This window comes from Elgaria multicarinata, chromosome 1 (genome assembly GCF_023053635.1).
Source record: "Elgaria multicarinata webbii isolate HBS135686 ecotype San Diego chromosome 1, rElgMul1.1.pri, whole genome shotgun sequence".
NCBI lineage: Eukaryota > Metazoa > Chordata > Lepidosauria > Squamata > Anguidae > Elgaria > Elgaria multicarinata.
The window spans coordinates 24,349,362-24,372,158 of NC_086171.1; the positions used below are offsets into that span (position 1 = coordinate 24,349,362).

Below are 22,797 nucleotides of genomic sequence, written 5' to 3' on the forward strand. Positions count from 1 at the left end.
TTTCATTGTACTAACTGGAACATTTAATAAACTTTCTCAGAATCCAGAGTGAAGTTCTGCAAAGATGGTTTCCTACAGAAGCCCATAGTTGTCATGTGGTTTGATAGTGTGCTTAAAATATCAGTCTATGATGGCATTGTTGGAGTTGGCCTGTCTCATTCCATCATGAAGCTTACAATGACCTGTGGCTATTCACATCTTTCAACCTAACTTCTCCCACAGGGTTATTACAAAATTGGGAAAGGCCATTGTAGTTCACCATGCGTTTCTGGGTGGCGGGTGGGATATAAATGTTCTGTCAAAAAAGCCCAGGTCTTTTGAGGATTGCCATGGGAGTACTGGAGGCTGCATTCCAGGAAGTCCAAAAACGTGGCCCCCAACCCCTTCCAGGGCTGATGGAGGCCTTCCCCCTCAGCCCTTTCCCCCAGGAAATTGGGTGCCAGTCCCGGTTGCCCTGGAGATCTCCATTTTTCCAGAGGTCCCCCGGGTTTTCCGGGTCATCTGGTCACCCTTATCACACCAGGAGACAAAGCGTTAATGCCCACATTCCACAATCTTGACAGGTACCCCTCCCCTCCCCAAACATGGAATTTATGTTTAAAAGCCAATCACACAATTTTTAATTGTATGTTAGGTGTTTTGAATAGGTTAGCCCCATGTGAATAAGAGGGAGCTAGGTTGACCATTTGTTTGATTCAGTATAACCCATTGTCATTGGCTGTGATGTTCTGAAGCTTTATTAACATATACGCTTCTTTAGTCATATTCTTTATGACAACATGAATACAAGAAAAATAACCACAAACAGTAAGAACAAAAACAATGTACATAATATCTATCTATATATACTCTCTCTCTCTCTCTCTCTCTCTCTCTCTCTCTCTCTCTCTCTGTTTGTGTGTGTGTGTATGTGTGTGTAAATGTAAATGCTAACATATAGCACCTGTTAACATAAATTTTTGCCTACAGTGTAGATTATTCATTTCTCACAACACTTTGGACATTTGAATATACCACGAGAAGCTTGATTTATCTCAAGGCAAGAGAGATGGTACCAGTCCTGACATGCTCCCTCGCACAGAACCATGGTGTCCTTTTTGGGTTTCTTGCACTGATCACCCATTAAGCACAAAGACCAAGATGAAGTGTAATACTGTTGTATTGCTGAAGACAAGAACTGGATTGTAGAGAATGCTCCTTTCGGTGATTTTCTAGAAACAGGACTATTGAATTGCTGTCCCACCTATTAATGTGCGTATGGTGAGTTTGGTTGACTTACCTCATTGGGAAGCTGCCGTTACGGCCGTTTTTGCGCAATACGCGTTTTTGCCCGGAACGGGTATCTGAACGTGGTTTCGGTGCTACTTTTGGAGCTTTCTATATTTGCCCCACCTAGTCATGTGAATCTGGTGAGTTTGGTTCACTTACCTCATTGGGAAGCTGCCGTTACGGCCCGTTTTGCGCAATACGCGTTTTTGCCCGGAACGGGTATCTGAACGTGGTTTCGGGGCAACTTTTGGAGCTTTCTATATTTGCCCCACCTAGTTATGTGTATCTGGTGAGTTTGGTTCACTTATCTCATTGGGAAGCTGCCGTTACGGCCGTTTTTGCGCAATACGCGTTTTTGCCCGGAACGGGTATCTGAACGTGGTTTCGGGGCAACTTTTGGAGCTTTCTATATTTGTCCCACCTAGTCATGTGCATCTGGTGAGTTTGGTTCACTTACCTCATTGGGAAGCTGCCGTTACGGCCGTTTTGCGCAATACGCGTTTTTGCCCAGAACGGTTATCTGAACGTGGTTTCGGGGCAACTTTTGGAGCTTTCTATATTTTCCCCACCTAGTTATGTGAATCTGGTGAGTTTGGTTCACTTATCTCATTGGGAAGCTGCCGTTACGGCCCGTTTTGCGCAATACGCGTTTTTGCCCGGAACGGGTATCTGAACGTGGTTTCGGGGCAACTTTTGGAGCTTTCTATATTTGCCCCACCTTGTCATGTGCATCTGGTGAGTTTGGCTCACTTATCTCATTGGGAAGCTGCCGTTACGGCCGTTTTTGCGCAATACGCGTTTTTGCCCGGAACGGGTATCTGAACGTGGTTTCGGGGCAACTTTTGGAGCTTTCTATATTTGTCCCACCTTGTCATGTGAATCTGGTGAGTTTGGTTCACTTACTCCATTGGGAAGCTGCCGTTACAGCCCGTTTTGCGCAATACGCGTTTTTGCCCGGAACGGGTATCTGAACGTGGTTTCGGGGCAACTTTTGGAGCTTTCTATATTTGCCCCACCTTGTCATGTGCATCTGGTGAGTTTGGCTCACTTATCTCATTGGGAAGCTGCCGTTACGGCCGTTTTTGCGCAATACGCGTTTTTGCCCGGAACGGGTATCTGAACGTGGTTTCGGGGCAACTTTTGGAGCTTTCTATATTTGTCCCACCTTGTCATGTGAATCTGGTGAGTTTGGTTCACTTACTCCATTGGGAAGCTGCCGTTACGGCCGTTTTTGCGCAATACGCGTTTTTGCCCGGAACGGGTATCTGAACATGGTTTTGAGGCAACTTTTGGAGCTTTCTATATTTGCCCCACCTTGTCAAGTGCATCTGGTGAGTTTGGTTCACTTACCTCATTGGGAAGCTGCCGTTATGGCCCATTTTGCGCAATACACGTTTTTGCCCGGAACGGGTATCTGAACGTGGTTTCGGGGCAACTTTTGGAGCTTTCTATATTTGTCCCACCTAGTTATGTGCATCTGGTGAGTTTGGTTGACTTTCCTCATTGGGAAGCTGCCGTTACGGCCCGTTTTGAGCAGTATGGGTTTTTGCCTGGAACGGGTATCTGAACGTGGTTTCGGGGCAACTTTTGGAGCTTTCTATATTTGTCCCACCTAGTTATGTGTATCTGGTGAGTTTGGTTGACTTTCCTCATTGGGAAGCTGCCGTTACGGCCCGTTTTGAGCAGTATGGTTTTTTGCCTGGAACAGGTATCTGAACGTGGTTTCGGGGCAACTTTTGGAGCTTTCTATATTTGTCCCACCTAGTTATGTGTATCTGGTGAGTTTGGTTCACTTATCTCATTGGGAAACTGCCGTTACGGCCCTTTTTGCGCAATACGCGTTTTTGCCCGGAACGGGTATCTGAACGTGGTTTCGGGGCAACTTTTGGAGCTTTCTATATTTGCCCCACCTAGTTATGTGAATCTGGTGAGTTTGGTTCACTTACTCCATTGGGAAGCTGCCGTTACGGCCCATTTTGCGCAATACGCGTTTTTGCCCGGAACGGGTATCTGAACGTGGTTTCGGGGCAACTTTTGGAGCTTTCTATATTTGTCCCACCTTGTCATGTGCATCTGGTGAGTTTGGTTGACTTTCCTCATTGGGAAGCTGCCGTTACGGCCCGTTTTGCGCAATATGGGTTTTTGCCCGTAACGGGTATCTGAACGTGGTTTCGGGGCAACTTTTGGAGCTTTCTATATTTGTCCCACCTTGTCATGTGCATCTGGTGAGTTTGGCTCACTTATCTCATTGGGAAGCTGCCGTTACGGCCGTTTTTGCGCAATACACGTTTTTGCCCGGAACGGGTATCTGAACGTGGTTTCGGGGCAACTTTTGGAGCTTTCTATATTTGTCCCACCTTGTCATGTGCATCTGGTGAGTTTGGTTGACTTACCTCATTGGGAAGCTGCCGTTACGGCCCTTTTTGCGCAATACACTTTTTTGCCCGGAACGGGTATCTGAACGTGGTTTTGAGGCAACTTTTGGAGCTTTCTATATTTGTCCCACCTTGTCATGTGCATCTGGTGAGTTTGGTTGACTTACCTCATTGGGAAGCTGCCGTTCCGGCCGTTTTTGCGCAATACGCGTTTTTGCCCGGAACGGGTATCTGAACGTGGTTTCGGGGCAACTTTTGGAGCTTTCTATATTTGTCTCACCTTGTCATGTGCATCTGGTGAGTTTGGTTCACTTACCTCATTGGGAAGCTGCCGTTACGGCCCGTTTTGCGCAATACGCGTTTTTGCCCGGAACGGGTATTTGAACGTGGTTTCGGGGCAACTTTTGGAGCTTTCTATATTTGCCCCACCTTGTCATGTGCATCTGGTGAGTTTGGTTCACTTACCTCATTGGGAAGCTGCCGTTACGGCCCATTTTGCGCAATACACTTTTTTGCCCGGAACGGGTATCTGAACGTGGTTTGGGGGCAACTTTTGGAGCTTTCTATATTTGCCCCACCTTGTCAAGTGCATCTGGTGAGTTTGGTTCACTTACCTCATTGGGAAGCTGCCGTTATGGCCGTTTTTGCGCAATACACGTTTTTGCCCGGAACGGGTATCTGAACGTGGTTTCGGGGCAACTTTTGGAGCTTTCTATATTTGTCCCACCTAGTTATGTGCATCTGGTGAGTTTGGTTGACTTTCCTCATTGGGAAGCTGCCGTTACGGCCCGTTTTGCGCAATATGCGTTTTTGCCCGGAACGGGTATCTGAACGTGGTTTCGGGGCAACTTTTGTGGCTTATTGCATCCCTGCCATGGAGGTATGCATGACTGGTGAGTTTGGTTGATATCGCTTGTTCAGTAGTGGCCGTTCCGGCCATCCCATTCTGTTCCGGACGTCGTTTTGGGAGTTTTGGGGTTAATAGTGATATAATATTGCAATGGTTTTAGTCCTAAAATATTGTTCTCAAGTGTTGCTAACACATGCCACTGTTTTTGGTATGTTTTTTTAATATAATGGGGCTGTTCCGGCCTGTTCCATTCCGTTCCGGCTTTTACACCGTCCCTCCAGAATTCATGAGTTTCATGAATAAAAACCTCGCAAAAATAGACCCACCAGACTAACAAGGAAGATACCACTATGATTGAAGGTGTCCTATCCCAAGCGTGGCAAGCATCTTAAAAGGAGACTTCAACAACAATAGACTGAAAAGTAACCTTTTAACTCGTGCTGTGCCGAAAATGTTGACCATTCCATTTTTGGCATTTCATGGGGGGTGGGGCAAAAAGAAAATTTGGGTGAAAGAGGCTGGGAGAGCTGAGAATTTTCTCCTTGGGGAGGGGAACAGGATTTCTACATATCTTTTTAAATGTAGCCAGCTGTTGAGGGGTCTTTCTTTCTATTTTTTTAAAAAAACACCCCCGGCCTTTTCAGGAGCCGAAGAGTGTTTACTGGATGCTTATTGGAGAGTGAGTGGTCACATGATGTAAAAACTGCTGGGCTCCTCCAAATGCTGAAGGAAAGGGGTGGTTTTTTAAAAAAACAGAAAAAGAAGGGCTCTCAACAACTAGCTACACTTTAAAAGGTATGTGGAAATCCTGTCCCCATCCCCAAGGAGAAAATTCTCTGAATTATCCCCCCCCTCGCGCGTGAAAGAGGGAGAAAAAACAAGGCCCCTTTTGAATGGAAAGAGAAAGTTCTCGAAAATAGTGGGCAGATTTCAGTCCAGCACTACTTTTAACTACTACTCTTGAAAGAACAAAATAGAGAACAAATGACAAGTGCTCTGTATAGTTTGAGCCATGATTTTGAACTGAAAGCAATGGGTTTTTATTTGTGTCACGTTTAAAATTGCTTCCTTATAATTTCCTCGCTTATAATATAATCACTTCCTTATTTACAGTAATGCTATATTTTAAGTTAAACAGTGCCAGAATGTGGGCTTGCCTTAGCCGATTCTTAGATTATATTAGATGTTGCAACCTTTATTATTGAATTAAAAGTGGGAGAAATTTCAGCAGGACTTGATAGGTTACTCAATATTTTTACGTCCTGCTGCCAGTTTCCCCCCAAATGTTGACACTTGAGCATACAAATAGAGTGGTGATTGGACCCACAGTTGGATCTAGTTCAAGTGATTAGTGAATGTAATAGAAATACCGGTTCCCTACATGGCAATGTGCATTCATGACTGTTGATGATTTGTGTGGAGCTGCTATTATGAAACTATATAATAGCTCATTCTGTCCTCTCTAATGCTAGCGCATCAAATAAAAGCAGGAAGAAAGATCAGATGGGATACATATGAATGGTATTTGTCAATCACCACTGAGAGCCAGTGTGGTGTAGTGGCTAGAATGTTGGACTGGGAATCTGGAGATCCGGGTTCTAGTCCCCACTCAGCCATGGAAGCTCATGGGGTGACTTTGGGCCATACACTGATTCTCAGTCCAACCTACCACACAGGGTTGTTATTGTGAGGATAAAATAGAGAGGAGGAAGATTATTTATACCATAATTCTATTTATTTATTATTGCATTTATATCCTGCCTTTTCCCCTCCAAGGAACCCAAGGCAGAGTACATAATCATCCTCCTCTCACAACAACAACAACAACCCTGTGAGGTGGGCTGGTCTGAGAGTCTGTGACTGGCCCAAAGTCATCCAGTGGGTTTCCATGGCTGAGTGGAACATGTTTGCATACGTAGGTAACCAACTGCAGACTGAAAATCTTGCACAAAAGAACACAGCTTAGACTATTTGTTCTTTTAACTCAGTATTATCTCCTCTGATTGGCATTGGATCTTGGGGTCTTTGGCAGAGGACTTCTACATCATTTGCTTTCTAATTATTTTTAACTAGAAAAAAAACATTGATTGAACTGGGCCTTCTGTAGCATGTGCTCTATCATAAGAAGAGCCATGCTGGACCATCTAGTCCAGCTCTCTGTTCATACAGTAGCCAACTAGTTGTCGACCAGGAACCCACAAGCAGGATATGGGTGCAACAGGACCCTCCTGCCCATGTTCCCCAGCAACTGCCAATGATCACTCGGCTATGGCTCCTCCCATGTTAATCAAGTTCTGCACATAAGTGTCAATTGCCATTTTTGCAATCACAGCTGCTAGACTGCTTCTTACCTCCATGGAAAGCCTGGCTCAACTATCCTTCATGCATCTGCTATGCATAATCACATTAACATGGAGAAACTAGTAGTGGGAATTGGGTCTAAGTTAACCAACCATGTGACCTCATCCTTGGATAGATTGTATATTGCAGATTCTGGACAGTTTCTGATTTGAACTGTATGTGGATGATCTAACAAATTAGCACCCGGGGGACACTGACGTGACCTCAATCTGACATGTTAGTCCCAGGGAGGCATTGCCAATTACTATCTCAATTATCAGAGTTATCAAAGTGGCAGTGCTTGATTTTCTGCCTCAAGAAATACTGGAAGATTGCTCAGCTGAGCTTTGGCACCAGTCGAGTATTTAAGTCTTTAGCCTTAGAAGTTTTAGTAAGGTCATTTTCAAAGGAATAAAAATTAGTGCTGGGACAACTCTTGCCCCCTATTTTGGGGGACTTTCTCTCTTCCTGCAAAAGAGGCATTGTTTTTTCTGCCTCTTTCGCAGGAAGGGGAAAATTCAGAGAAATTTCTTTTTGAGGAGGTGGGACAGGATTTCCCCATACCTTTTTTTAAGTGTAGCCAATTGCTGAGGGGCCTTCTTCCTATTTTTTAGTTTTTTAAAACAAACAAACAAACAAACAAACCCTTCCACTTGGCTTTTGGAGGAGCCCACCAGTTCTTAGTGAATGCCTATTGGAGACCAACTGACCTCTCCTTCTCCAATAAGTATTCAGGAAGAACTACTCCTGGGCTCTTGAAAATGCCAGGGGTGTATTAAAAATAAATAAAAAGAAAGACCCCTCAACAACTGTCTACATTTAAGAAGATATGTAGAAATCCTGTTCCACACCCCAAGGAGAAAATTCTCCAAAATGAGGAGTTGTAAAGGTATGAATTACATGCATTAGCTAAAATTGTGGTCCTTAAAAAGTAGGAAAATATACAAACAAATCAAAATTTGTTTGTATTCCTACAAACAAAACAAAATTCCCCACCCACAGAAGTATTCAGATGTACACAATAAAAATGCAAAGTGCACATAAATTACTGTTTATGATTGCAAATATTGAAAAGTAAGGACAGTTTCATCCTCGTGTAACCTTTTAAATACTAAAAGAAACAACAGTTTTCTTGCACTGATTTTTTCTTATCGAGAGAGGTAACATTCGAAACTGAAATGAACGTAATATACCAAAAACATTGCATCATAATTTCCTACACAAAATATGCAACATGAAGCAGCAGAACTTGAAGCAACATAGAGACCATCATTTTTATTTCTAAATATAAAGTATATTGGGAGCTTAGAATAGTTTTATATATAATACTGAGGGAACTGAAATTGTACTATTTTATCATTAACTAGGGCCTTAGCTAGACCTACCTGTTATTGCACGACAGAGGGGTGAAGTTCTCGCAATGTTTTTATCGCGAGATCCCCCTCTATTTACACATGGTGTTCAACGGTCTTGGAAGAAGGAGAGGCGTTGCACTGCCATTTTTTTGTTTTCTTAAAGGAGAAGATGCACACGAGTGCTCATGTGCAAAAGGTAAGGTTTAGTTTTTTAAAATTATTTTCCCTGCTCACCCCACCCCACCCTGTGCACGGCTCATGGCTCCACGTGAGGAGCCACCTGGCCACATGTTCCACGGTCTCGGGCTCAACCCGAGACCACAGAAAAACTGGGCCTAAAGGGCCCAGTTCCCTTATCCCGGGATCCCCTGTGCATCATGTGAATGCACAGGGCCGATCCCGGGGCTCACCCTGGGATTTTGCCCCCATCTAGCTATGGCCTAGGTTCCAGTGTGACATTATGTGACTATGTAGAGTAGATGATCACTACAATCAATCATATCCAAACATTGCCAATATGACAGTGAGCTAGGGTGACCATATGAAAAGGAGGACAGGGCTCCTGTATCTTTAACAGTAATGTAGAAAAGGGAATTTCAGCAGGTGTCAATTGAAGAGGGTGAAATTCCCTCTTCATCACAACAGTTAAAGCTACACTAGCTATAGCAGAGTGGCCAGATACAAAAGAGGGCAGGGCTTCTGCAGCTTTAACTGTTGTGATGAAGAAGGAATTTCACCCTCTTCAATTGACACCTGCTGAAATTCCCTTTTCTACATTACTGTTAAAGATACAGGAGCCCTGTCCTCCTTTTCATATGGTCACCCTAAGTGAGCTCCAGTCAAAGGCTCTCTGAGAGAGATCAAGAGAAGCTTGGATTTCTCTTGTAAAATCCTGTGTATTTTGCATTTTGCCAGAGTGCTGACTGCTCAGACGCAAAAGAAATCTCCTTGTTTCATTACTGTGTGAGACTTCTTCTTCTTCTTACATGTGAGTCATAATTCTAGAGCACAAGAAATGCCATAGAATGTATTTCACTTCTACCTGTAAACCCACAGGGGAGTATCAATGTGGGTGGTATATGGTTTAAAGTGTTGATCTCTTCTCCTATTGCTCTTAAGGAAATAAATGGCTCTTGCATGCAGATTTACTGGCAGGAATTTATATAGGTAATTTCAGCTGTCTTTATAACACGATGAGACCACTTAAAAGGTCTTAAAATCATACTCAGCGAGCAACACTGGCGGATGAGCTAAGTTGCTACAAATCAGGATTAGGGTATTACTGCATGTAGCTGAGGCTATTATGTCTATTCTACACATATTTACCTCTAGTCACTAAATGCCATTCCCTCAATTTCATGCACAGCAAAACTTGCTACCAAAACATATATTAGCAGATGGGCATCTTAAAAAATAAAACGATTATGACAATGCCAAATGCTTATGCTGAGAAAAGAGCTGAGGCTTCAAAAAACCCTCTCTTTGCACATTCCTATCAGTCTCCTGTCTCTCCGAATCAAACAGGCAAAAATTGTCCAGCGGAATAAGTGTGTGACTTTGCATACTCAATACATTGGAACTGAGCCACTTCTGAGGAGCTGTTGAAAACTAAAACAGAGAAACAATCAAGGCTTCAGATGATTTTCATCTGGCACCTGATTGCCTTTTTTTTTTGTAAGCCAGCCCTCCCCAACCTGGTGCCCTCCAGATGTTTTGGACTTAATCTCCCAGAATTCCTGACCATTGGTCCTGCTGGAGGAGTTGAAATCCACAACATCTGGAGAGCCCCAGGTTGGGGAAGGCTGCTGTAAACCATTGTGTTTATCCTGTGTCATGCTGGTTGTATGCCAGAACCAAAGCTAAGGCAGAGCACAAGATCCAAAGCTAAAAGTGAGTTTGGGCGTAAGCTTGATAAAGAATAATGTATATTTCAAAAAGCTTTTTTGGGGGGGGGGGATATCACAAATGCTTGACCAGCTGAAGCTTCCTGGCTCCAACCTAATAATCCCAATACCACATCACAATAAATCTTTCCCATTATCTTATAAGTGGTATTTATATACTCTTTTTGATGATGTTGTGATAATACTATAGTTTTGATTTCTTTTTCCTTAGCTGATACGGACTTCTTTTTTTAAATCACCCATAGAGAGCACTTATCAAAGTAGTGGTCATCCAACCAAATCATAGTAGATCCAAATCAGCAGAGAATCACCTCTGCTATCCTTTTGAATATTTCAGCAATTCAGTAAGATCTCTTCCTCTGCTGTTTCCATCAACTCTAAAAAGCTCTTTGTTTTTTTTTAAGAAATAATTTTTTTTTAACAAGAGTGGCAGCATATGTGCTCATCCTGGCAACTGAGAATACACAGGAGTGTAATTTTCTTGCTCTCCCTAATGCAATGATTCATAGACTAAGCAAAATGTAATTTACTTTGCAATTCCCTTACCATCATTAAAGAAGAACACAAACCCCTCCTAAACGCATCCCTAACATAATCTTTCAGTGCAAATGGGCATTTCCAGAATGAAGACGTCTTCAGCACAGTTGTCATCTGGAATCCACTTGGGAATTGTCCTGATCTCTTTGCTAACATAAATAACAGAGTGGGGGTTTTAAGGGTCAACTTAGAGGGCACACTCCAAACAATGGACTACCCAGAGATGATCGCAAAAAACGTCACATAATTTTGTCCCTATTTTTTTATGGGTACTGATCTGCTTAAATGTCCAGCTGAGCAAAACTATGTTACTAGCAATGGGAGTACAGGAACCTGTTACCAAGAATCCCTGAATGTAAATGTATGGTGGTTATGAATTTAGCATACAGCTGTACCCAGTGGAGGCTGGTAGATCTGCTGTCATAGTGGGACACTCTGGGATTCAGTCAGAACTTTAAAGATGCTATCCAAGGTGATGAGCCTCATGGTGAACCCAATCCCCAAAATAGATTCAGCATCTTGAAGAGCTCCTTTATAGTTCTGATTGAAACCCAGAGCAGATTCACTTCCCCTCTGACATCGGAGCCACCAGCCTCCACTGCCTGTACCTGATGTGTGGTAACATTTTCCTTACCATTTGGCAGCAAAGTGCAGAAGTTCAGGCAACCCCTGAAAATAGGAAGCTGCTTTATCAAACCATTGATTCATCTAGCCAAGTACTGTCTACTCTGACAGTCTACAGCTCTCCAGAGTCTCCAAGCAGATTTTTTTTTTTGCCATCACTTGTTTTCCCGTTCACTTACTTGATCCTTTTAACTCAACATTGCAGGGACTGAACATGGAACCAGGGATGGGGAAATCTGTCAGTTTCACTTTATCCCTCATTTCAGTTTTTAAAATCTCAATTAATTTCCAACTAAACAAAAAAAGTGAGAGAGTATGTTCACTTACTGTTGGTTGCATAACATATGACGGATGAGGCATCCATGAAGTACTCTGAACCTGTGTATCAGAAAGTATTATATTAACATAATAGTAAAAAAAAAGCAACAATAAAACAGCAACAACTTTGCTTTGATTAAAAATAGGACAGATAGAGAACTTGGTGCTCCAGTTTGGAGAATGTTTCTGTTTCTGTCATAATATTAGATGTTAATAAAGTTAAAGAGTTTGGGAATAATATTTATCAGATTTTCACCAGAGACTTTTCATTATAGAACATAACTGCATGGCTTCAATTATGAATTCAAAGGTATATGTGGACCTAGGTATATGTGGACCAGCTAGCTGATATATCTAATATCTGTAATATCCAGGATAGATTTTGCAAGATGTAGAACATAAAGCACCCTTTGAAGGCTACTTAGAAACTGCAGTTGGTTCAGAATACAGCAGCTAGACTACTAACCAGGGCTGATTGATCAGAAAACATCTTGGTAATTCTAAAACAGCTCTACTGGCTTCATGCCTGTTACTGGACACAATTTAAAATGCTCATTTTGCTAATTCTATCATGTGGGTAAACATAGTGAAGAGAGCATATTCCGTCTTGTGCTGATAGTATTTATGAAGGAATAGTATAGACAGACATGTACAACAGTGGAGAAACATGTCAGAGGACTAAAGGGTAAAACTACTTGAGGGTAATGTAATATATAGTATTCACTTTAAATTATCTGAAAGGTGTTAGTTATCATATGGATGAACTCTCATGAAGAAGTAAGAACTGAGTTAAAATCCAACACTTGTTTCTTTTTCACGGGCATGAGTCTTAATTCTAGTGACATGTTTTCTCCTGAGGATATGTAGATTGCTTATTTTAAGCAGAAATAGAATTTGTCACTGCAAATATTTAACTATTTTGGGGGGGCAAATTACCACAGTAGTCATGGATTTTAAAGCACAAATTACCTTGCTAAAAGACCACAATAGTCTTGGACTCTAAAGTACATGTGTTTAGCAAAATGTAGTTTCCAGTTATTTATTGTTGCTCAGCTCTTGCTCTTTTTAAAAAGTGAACCCTTGGTTATGTTTGTTGCAATGTAAGTATTAGTGTAGTATTAGCTTGCCAGCCACTTGTAAAGAAAAGTTTAAAAACACCTCTTATTGGAAAAAATGTAACAAATACTGAGAAAAAAGTTAAAACATGGTGGAGAACAAAGCACATTAATACAAAATTCTACCCATTAAAATGTAAGGATGATAAACTTTTGATAGTATTGTCTGAAAATTAAAATTAAAAGATATATGTGAAACACTGGACATGTCTACACCAGCCCTATATCCCGGGATTGTTCCTGTGCATGCAAATGACACACAGGGGATCTTGGGAGCAGGCAGGGACGACCCCTCCATTTTCCTGAGATAATCCTTAGGGGTAAAAAGGGGCACTGATTGAACTATGACAAATGCATGATAGTTCTAGAGTAGACTCAGAAACATACTGGAAATCTTAAGCAAACATCCTTTTTCAGTGCCCACAAAACAGCTTACATAATAATACGACTAAAGTGTTAATATATGCGTAGTAGTGTTCTCTATATTAATTTATCCTTCACTGATTTAGGGATATATGAAGCGCATGCAATTCAAACATACCTGATATGTGGAGACAGGGGAAGCAGCAATGAATGGCGTGATAGATGTCTGTGGAATCATGCGGTTTGTAGCAATACTGTACGGTGAGGAATAAAATCTGCAAACAAAAAAACAAAAAGGAAGATTCTTGAAGTAATGGGCTGACATGTTGCAATGAACTGTTTCACAGCCAACCAAAGACATAGGGGGATCCCTGCAAATTAATCATGCTCCTGTCTTTCCAAAGCAATGGGCTGGCTCTAGATTCAGTCATACTAAATTAAGTCAGAACTAATAAGTCCCATTGATTTCAGTGGGTTTACTCCAAGTCTGACTAAATTTGAATCCAACCCATTTTTTTTTAATGTGCTGGTTCTTTGGATTGTGGCTAAGGTGTTGAGAGAACAGAAAAAGTTCCTTTTATTAAACGGTTTTAATCAGACTTCTAGTAACCTCAAGGTCAGATGCCAGCTAAAATCTATAAGCTATAAATAGAACTGAGACCTGCAAACTCTGTAATTCATATCTATCTCAGCCATGGTAACCTCAATACTATGACTTTCGGTTCTGGAATTTTTAAAGGTTGTCACAAGATTGTATTTCTAGCCTGTGGTTCACAATCCTTGTATTCAGATTACACACAGTACCTTTGTAGAAAAGAAAAAGGGTAGGTATGTTTGAAATATGAAGAGTATAGAGCAGGGGGAGGCAAACTGGTGTCCTCCAGATGTTTTGGACTATGACTCCCATCATTCCCAGCTAGCATGACCAATGATCAGGAATTATAGGAGCTTTTATCCAAAACACCTGGAGGATACTGGATTGGCTAACCTTGGGGTAGAGGATGCCCTAGCTTGATAGATTTACATCAGATAAAGACCAATAACTACAACAATCTAACCATTAGAACATTCTTTATAAGGGAACAGATATTAGATTATGCTTTCCATCACTGCTTTTGATGACATTAACTCCACATTGCACAGCAGTAAACCTGGGCATGTCTACAGCTGTGGGTGTAGAGGGAGGGAGGGAGGGGGAGGATCATGGAGTTACCTGCTTCCATGATCCTCCCCCAGTGTCTTGACAGCCGTGGGACATATGTCACAGCTGTCATTTTTTTCATTTAAAAAGAGCCGCGCCCACATATGGTGAAAAAAATAAGGTAAAAAAATCTCATGCCCAACCCCCCCAGCATCCCTGGCATGGCAAAATTGCTGCCCCCCACCCCAAAGGGCACAGAGCCCCCCCCCCAACAGCTCTGTGCATGGCCTTGCTACTCTCGGGGAGGAAGGGGGAAGCTGGGATGGGCAACCACACCAGCTGTGATCCTCAGGATGGTGCTGGGACCACAGCAAAAATCAGGATAACTGCGGAAGTAGTTATCCTGGGAAAATGGAGGGGTCATCCTTGGTTGACCCTGGGATCCCCTGTGCATCATTTGGACACACAGGGATGAACCCGGGACGACCCCAGAAAAAAGTATAGTGTAGACATGCCCCCTGTTAAAAGAAATCAGAGATCCATGAGAGGCTGAAGACAGAATGTGATGGGTGTTCAGCAAGTCACTTCTATTTGAACTAGTCACCTGTGATTTTGAAGATGCCTCACCCCAAACAAGGGTGGGGAGGACTGTAACTCAAGTTCTTATGGAAGGGGAACTTTCTGATTCTCCCCCATAAAACATCAGTAGCAACAAAGGTCATGTCAAGTGCAATTCCTAAGCTCACAGTTACAGATTCATTTGGGAGCACAGAGGAAAGATTGGCATATGAAAAAGTGAAGTGGACCAGATATTCTAGACAGTATTAGAACTGGGGAAGTGGTGAGTGACAATCCGGATTTACTGACAGATGAGTTGTGCTTCTGACCAACTGCTTTTGGAACTAAAAAGTAACATAAGTCATTGCTGGGTAACACAATAAATTCCATGTGGATGTATTAGTACTAAGTTATTCAATGAAGTCAGGCATTGATCAGTTATAACTATAATTATTAATCAAGGGAGATTCTGATTTATTAAGCACTGAACTATTTCAATAACTGAGCTATTGATTTACTGAGCTATTGATTTACTGAGCTATTAATTATAACGAAGAATATCATAGTTTTGAGGAATTCTGCTCATGACATGTTGTATTGATATGAGCCTCTTAATAAACTGAGCTATATAGATGGAATTAACACAAGCCTTGAACTTAACCAAATGAAACCAAAATGAAATTCAAAGTCTTTATTATATTGACAGATGTGCATTGGAGTTATTAATTATAATATATTACTTGGTCATGGATTAATAAACTTACAGTGCAATCCTATGCATGTCTGTTCAGAAGTAAGTCCTTTTGAAATAGATGAGGTTTACTCCCAAGTTAAGTCTGTATACATATTCAGCAAAAGGTGACTGGCAAACTAGGGGCATGTCTACACTAGTCGATATCCCAGGGATTGTCCCAGGATCATCCCTGTGCATCCTCATGACGCATAGGGGATCCTTGGAGCAGGGATAGATGATCCCTCCATTTCCCCGGGATATCCGCAGGCTCTTTCTTCCCGGCTTTTCCCGCAGTCTCAGGACGATCCCAAGGACCGCAGGTGGTGTGGCTGCCCATCCCAGCTTCTTCCTCTTCTCCATAAGTAGCGGAGGTCATCAGAGGGAAGGCGCTGGGACGGGAAGAGTCCAGGGCCATCAAGGGTGGGGAGCAGGGCTTTTTTTTTAAACCTTTTTTTTGATGGAGCGCAAGTGTGCTCCAGCTCTTCTCTCTTTTACAGAAATGGCCACCGTGACAGGCGCAATGCCCGGAACATTGCGCGGCCCATGTGGATTGAGGCGGAAGATCTCGCGATCAGCATATTGTGAGATCCTCCCATAGTGTAGACATGCCCTAGCTCTCTTAGGCAACAGTGGATGTCCCCCCCCCCCAAGAGAAGAGTGAAGGGAGAGGCAAGGGGAGAGACAAGCTAGCTTTGTCAGGAACTACCATGCTGCACCCTGGTGGTTGCCAAGGGTACAGCCTATAGAAAAATATATATGCTAGAATTGTATTTGTTAAATTTTTAGATACTCTGTAAAGAATGTTATTTTGAAGAAAATATAAAATAGTAACTATTTTGAATCGTAAGATAAACATATTGAGGTCACAGTGGTTATACAACCAGAAATACTGAAGATGGGAAATAAGGGAAATTTCTGGGTTTGGATCTGACAGGAGAAAATATTCCTTTTAGGAATAGTGGATTTCTGTTAAGCAATAGATGGATGAGGGTCAATGGTTTTTAAACATTTTGAATAAATTACTAAAAGAAGCCCTGAGATCCCAGTGATAATAGGGTGGGATACAAATGTTTTAATAAATAAATAAATAAATAAATAAATAAATAAATAAAAAACTAAGGCTGCAGTGCTAAAATTCACAGGAGGCTGGCTGAAGGGCCTTAGGAAGTGGCACAAGTGGTCGTCCACCAGTGGAGAAAGATGTCCACCAGCAAGGAAACACTTATGCCACCAGAGATCCCAAGTTATGATGGTGGAAACCTAAGCCAGTGAAGAGGTTCCAGTAGTGGTGATCGACTGATGGTGTGATGGACACTGTGTTGGGAGAGTGTGTGGAACTGCCCACAGAAGTGGCCCAACACTACACCAGCTCTGCAACTGTCCAAATTACTTCCTTCTTGCTGTAGTCAATGGGAAGAAAGCACATTACGCCAGTCCTTTTACAACTTCATTGGCTGCCAGTCCAGGTCCGGGCCCAATTCAAAGTGCTGGTATTGACATTTAAAGCCCTAAACGGTTTGGGGCCAGGTTATCTGAAGGAACGCCTCCTCCCATATGTACCTACCCGGACCTTAAGATCATCTACAGGGGCCCTTCTCCGTGAGCCCCTGCCAAAGGAAGTGAGGCAGGTGGCTACTAGGAGGAGGGCTTTCTCAGCTGTGGCATCCCGGTTGTGGAACGAGCTCCCCAGAGAGGTCCGCCTGGCGCCTACACTGTACTGCTTTCGTCGCCAGCTGAAGACCTTTTTATTCACTCAGTATTTTAACACTTAATTTTAACTTAAATTTAAATTTTACTGTTTTAACTCTGTATTTTAATCTTATATCAACTTTGCTGTGTGGTTTTATCCTGGTTGCGCTTTTTATACTGTATTTCGTAATTGTGTTTTAAACTGTTGGGTGTTTTACTGTGGTTTTAATTTTTGTGAACCGCCCAGAGAGCTTCGGCTATTGGGCGGTATAAAAATGTAATAAATAAATAAATAAATAAATAAGAAAGCAGAAAAATTACCCACCCACCCTCTCCCTGGTTGCAGAGAAACAGCAGAGCAATGGATGTGGTGGTTGCTCCTCCCCCCCCCCCCCCCGCCGCCAGCCCACCATTTGTCATAAATGCTAGGTAGGATTACTCTGCCTGGAAAGAAATGAAAAACCTGGAAAACCTATTTTTTTTAAAAAAAAACTTGTTCACAAACATTTTAAAGGAAATCTTATAAACTGTAGACAAATTGACAAATCACTTATTATTACTCAAAAATTGACTGGAAACTAGCTAATTTGGAGTGGTAATAATGGAAAAAAACTGTTGGTTCCAACTATCAGAAAGTCAATGGTTTTTCAATACTATAAGGAGTAAAATGGTAGTATGTTACTGTATGCAAATAACCTGTCAAATCTTTTGATAACACAATTCCTAGGAAATGTGGTCACTACTATATTTTCAGCACAGTAGTGTTAGAAATTCAAATAACAGGCACAAATAACAAGGTGCTAACTTTAACCAGAAACAAACAATTAAATGAAAAAAGTTAAGGATATATGTATAAATATAAATTTTAATACATATAAAATTGAATTATTAATACTTTCAAAGAGCACTTCTACACATTAACAGATAAAGTGATGGAATGAAAACAGTGCTCATTAGAGTCTGGCCATACGTATTTCAACTTGTTAGTCTTTGTCAGTGGCCCAATCACTAAAAGTATACAGAAAAACATTTGTTAGTGCCTTAGATAGAAACAAAGGAACTTTATCTTTTTAAATCTCTCTTTTCCAGTTCAAATAACATAAACTTTTTTGGACCTACCTAGGCTGTTGAGTACTTAGCAAAAGTTTTCCCAAAAAAAGGGGGGCTGACTTAAGTATTCCCAAAATAAGGGATTTATATGCCATTTCATCAGTTTATCTGTTAATGTGAAGGAGTGCTCTTTGAAAGTATTAATAATCTAATTTTATATGTATTAAATTTTAATTTATACATGTATCCTTAACTTCCCCCCTTTTAATTGGAAATTCAAATAACAACAGATGAAGTTGAAGATGAATAGATGAACAACAAAAAAGACAGCTAATAGTCTGAAAAATAATAAGATTCCAGTTCCAGACAGACTCCCTGAAGAATATTATAAGAAATTGTAATAATTTGTTAATAATACCTCTTACTAATACCACCAATGAGTGTTTACAGAAGACAATATTCCTGAATTCTGAAAAACAACTAATTGTTTTTATAACTAAAAAGGGGTAAATGACTCTCAGGTAGAATCATTCAGGCCAATTTCCCTACAAGATGAGGATTGCAAAATATAGACTATAATTTTGACAAGAAAATTGAATAGAGTAATTGATCAATTTATAGGTAATGATCAAACAAATATATTAATGGGCAAAGAACCTATGCAGATCACATAGTTTTAACAGTTACTAAACCTATGCAATCCTTACAACAAATGTAACAACTTATGACAAACTTGAGCTCAATAGAGGGATCTAAATTAAATAAAGAGGAAACAGTAATTATATACCAATAACAAACAATTTTAAAAGATCAGGTAAAGGTTAAGTATAATTATAGCTGGAATGATAGACTAGTAAGATACCTAGGAATAAAGGAAAGCACGAGAATGATCATGTATAAAACTATATATAAAGTTTGGGTAAAATATATTAAAAAGCTGTCACCTGGTGTATCTCTTTGGATGGTTTTTCATATAGTGGCTTGGATCTGTTCATGTGAAAGGAAGGCCCTTCTGTTCATGGAGTGAAAACTAAGGATCCAAGCCATAGAATCTAATTTAATTTTTTTCTGTTTAGGAGAGCTACGAGTCAGCAAAAGTCAAATTATTGAATTAAGTAGTTGTTTCATATGGGACAAATATGAGTCAAATATTTTTGTTCATTGTACTAAGTGACTTCAGTTACTATTTGCACCCAAAGTGAGGAAAAACAAAGACCTCCCAAAGATATTTAAAAAAACCAAGACCATACTAAAAATAATAATGACCGGGTTCAGACTCCTTTGGTTTAAATATTTTCACATCCAATCATGAATTAATCGTTACGGAGAAAATACGGAGGTTGGAGAAGGAGCTCTGACTATGAAATTCTAGTTACTGCAAATTCTAATGTCTAGTGAGTAAAATATCTAAGCTATTACTGAAACTGGATACAATGCTCCATTAAAAATAAGTAGAAAAGGACCTGCACAGTAATATCTCCACTGAGTTGGGAATGACAACACTAAGTCAAAACATGAAGGAAAACTATTCTATTATAAAATACCAGTGGTATTTGACTCCATATAAGATAAGCACAGTTTACAATTTAAGTAATGAAAATTGTTGGAGCTGAGAACATATAGTCAGATTTTATTAATATGTTTTACTCTTATTCTACTACCACCTGTATTGGATAGGAAACCTAAAGTGTAATTAAAGAAATTACAAGTTATTATTTATCAGTGGATGCTGTTGCAATTCTTCTGAGCTGCCTTCAACAAATGAATAAAAATGATTTGGTAATTGTGTTTACTTACCGCAGCTAAAGCATCTGTTGCTGCATGCTGGAAAAATTGACCACCATTGTTGGACTGGTTTTTCTGTATTAGGGATTTTACATTTATGCCTAAATTGTCTAGCTTAGTTCACATGAGAGAAGAAAGTTGCTTACTGGAATAACTTCAATGACAATTTAAATTCATAAAATATGTTTTCTAGTTTAATCGCAAAATAGAATAAATGACTGTACTAATCCAGTACTGGGGTCAATATACCCCAAGAAATCCATACATATTATGGAAGATACCATTTGCAGTTAAAAAAAAGAAATAAATCATGCCTTGAGACCTACCCTTTTCCAGTTAAACAATATAATCACACATCAGTCAATGGGGTCAGTAATACCCCAGAGTGTAAAGTACAAAATTTACACAAACAGTATGTGGGTTCTAAATAACCCCACAGTTTTTAGAACTTAAAACAACATATTGTGTCATTAACACACATACACCCACCCACCCCACACCCACATATATAAAACATAATTATGGGAGTATAACATAATTATGAGAGTATACCAAATCTCATATACCTTGCCACCATGGCACGTGACAGGCAGCCTATTCACAATCACATTTCACAACTACAGGAGTAGTTCAAACAAAACTGTTACATGAAGCACATAGTTGCTGCAATTTCCTGTCATTACATCAACTGCCACTGCCCATTCTCTTGGTACCAACAGTGACAGGCCCTACCTGTTTGAATGTTGGCTTTTCGATGTTGCAGGCAAGCTGGCTATGCCCCTTGACTCAACCCCAGGCTGGATAAGCTATAGACTCAGGTCTACTAGGAAATATCTTTGGGGGCATTCACACTACCTTGAATTGTTAAGCTTCCAAACAATATAGACATTTAAATATGAAGTGTCCACTATATTTGAAAAGAACAACAACATAACCCCAAAACACTGTGAGACATGGTTTTTCATTATGAGCCACTCAGAGAATCGTTTGTTTGTTTTGCCATGTGCCAACCAGGACCAGGATTTTCTGAGTTAATTCCCTGGCTAGTGACGAACTGGTGGAAAACTTACCCATTGTTATAGCTCAGCTGAAATCCTGTCAATATTGAATTAATGTATCTACCACTGTCTGGACTATATTTTGAGCTGCTGGGGCACCCTTATATATATCAGCATCATAAATATAACTTTTGGAATTGCAATACAGCTAGAATTTTATGCCTTACTTGCAGGTTTTGATGACATTTACTGCCTTATTGAACAGTAAATGTCATCAAAGCAAATGAACAGCACTAATAGTTAGAGATGGAGAAGGAATTTGATTGGTTCACATTTTAACATGGAAAGACATAATTCACACTTCCTGAATGAAGACTCAAACCAGAACACAATTATACTCAGGTGTGGGTTTTGTTTTTTAGTTTTTTGGTCTTCTCGGAATTCTGCGAAGCAAGATTCCATTCTCAAAAAGTGTACTAATTGTTTACTTTAAGGGAAATTGCGTACGAAAATGAGATTGGGCGAAATAGTCCGAAAAGGGCATATGTTAAGGGAAATTGCTTCTAAAAACACATTCAAAATTTTGAGCATATGAAAACATGCATGAAAACGCATATAAATGTTCATGCAGACTTAAAATACTATTCACAAACTGATGTGAAAAATGGGCTGGAATGAACTTGTTGCTTGAAAGATGCAAACATTACAGAAAGTGAAACAGACAGAATAGTCTATCCCTACTATTTGTTCATCATGTGCACCTTTCATATATGAAGCACTGTGGATAAAGCTCACAACTGCAGCCAAAATTACTCCAAATCTAGATTAGTAAATTTTGCGCAAAATCGGGGGGGGGGGATAGTTTTGTCGGGTCACAAGGAAGGTTCTAACAAACAAACCCTTTTTTTAAAAAAAAGGTTTGTAAAGAGGTTTTGTAAACCAATGAGTACTATTAACCCATGATGCTGTTTATGCTGGTGAAAAGGCAATGGAGTATTTTTTTTTTCATTATGAAAATAGATAGTTTTTCCACCCTCAAAGTTCTTTCCTCAGTAAACTATGTAGGGCGTCACCTGAAAACCAAATGGCAATTCACATCTCATCTTGTTTGAGGACTGCCAGGAATATGAAGCAGTGGAACACTAGCACAACTGTTTCATGTTCCCCTACCCAAAGTGCTATTTGGGTGAGTTGGACCCCACCTATTTATTGATAGAGGGTTAACAACTTGCAATGAAACCAATTAAACTAGAAGGCAACCAAGGATTCAGCTGTATGAAGATGGCAATAGTGACAGGGAGGATTTAAAATGGCAAAACTAGGAAGACATCTGACCCACCCACCCCAAATTGGTTTCATTAATACAAATAAGATTTTAAAATATGCATGGAAGCATGCTTGACTCTGGGGGTGGAGCTGGGAAATGAAAGAGGATAGCAACAAATTTCTGTTTCACTAATACTGATATATTGAAAACCTGATAATGTGTGCACATGGTTTTAGCCTACAAATGTAGCTTGGCAATATTTTGCAGTTGTGCTATTTATGAGATAATGAATAGCAGCATTTTACTTTCCATTGGTGCTCTATGCGCATCAAGCGAGAGCCTTTTTGTTTAAAACACAGTGGATTTTTCAAGGCATTTGCACTTGCTGGGATCACCAGGCATATGGGTGAATTGCATATGTTTCCCTTGGAACTGCTATGCTGACCACTAGGATTGACACAGGCTCCCTGGCAGATGTTGTTTTTAAATAAATGAGCCAACACTACCTGCACAAAATAAATGAAAA

At 40.5% G+C, this 22,797-nt stretch overlaps 1 protein-coding gene across 2 annotated transcripts in view; it reads right to left on the reverse strand.

Annotated features, from left to right (window-relative positions):
* The window catches only part of RBMS3 (RNA binding motif single stranded interacting protein 3), an 860,525-nt gene that overhangs the window by 77,448 nt on the left and 760,280 nt on the right, over nucleotides 1–22,797 (reverse strand). For both annotated transcript variants that reach the window (XM_063125041.1, XM_063125049.1), the window contains 2 exons: nucleotides 13,229–13,325; nucleotides 11,582–11,632 (listed from right to left, as the gene is read on the reverse strand). In XM_063125041.1, coding sequence (XP_062981111.1) covers nucleotides 11,582–11,632; nucleotides 13,229–13,325 — 148 coding nt within the window. The remainder of the gene's footprint in view (nucleotides 1–11,581; nucleotides 11,633–13,228; nucleotides 13,326–22,797) is intronic.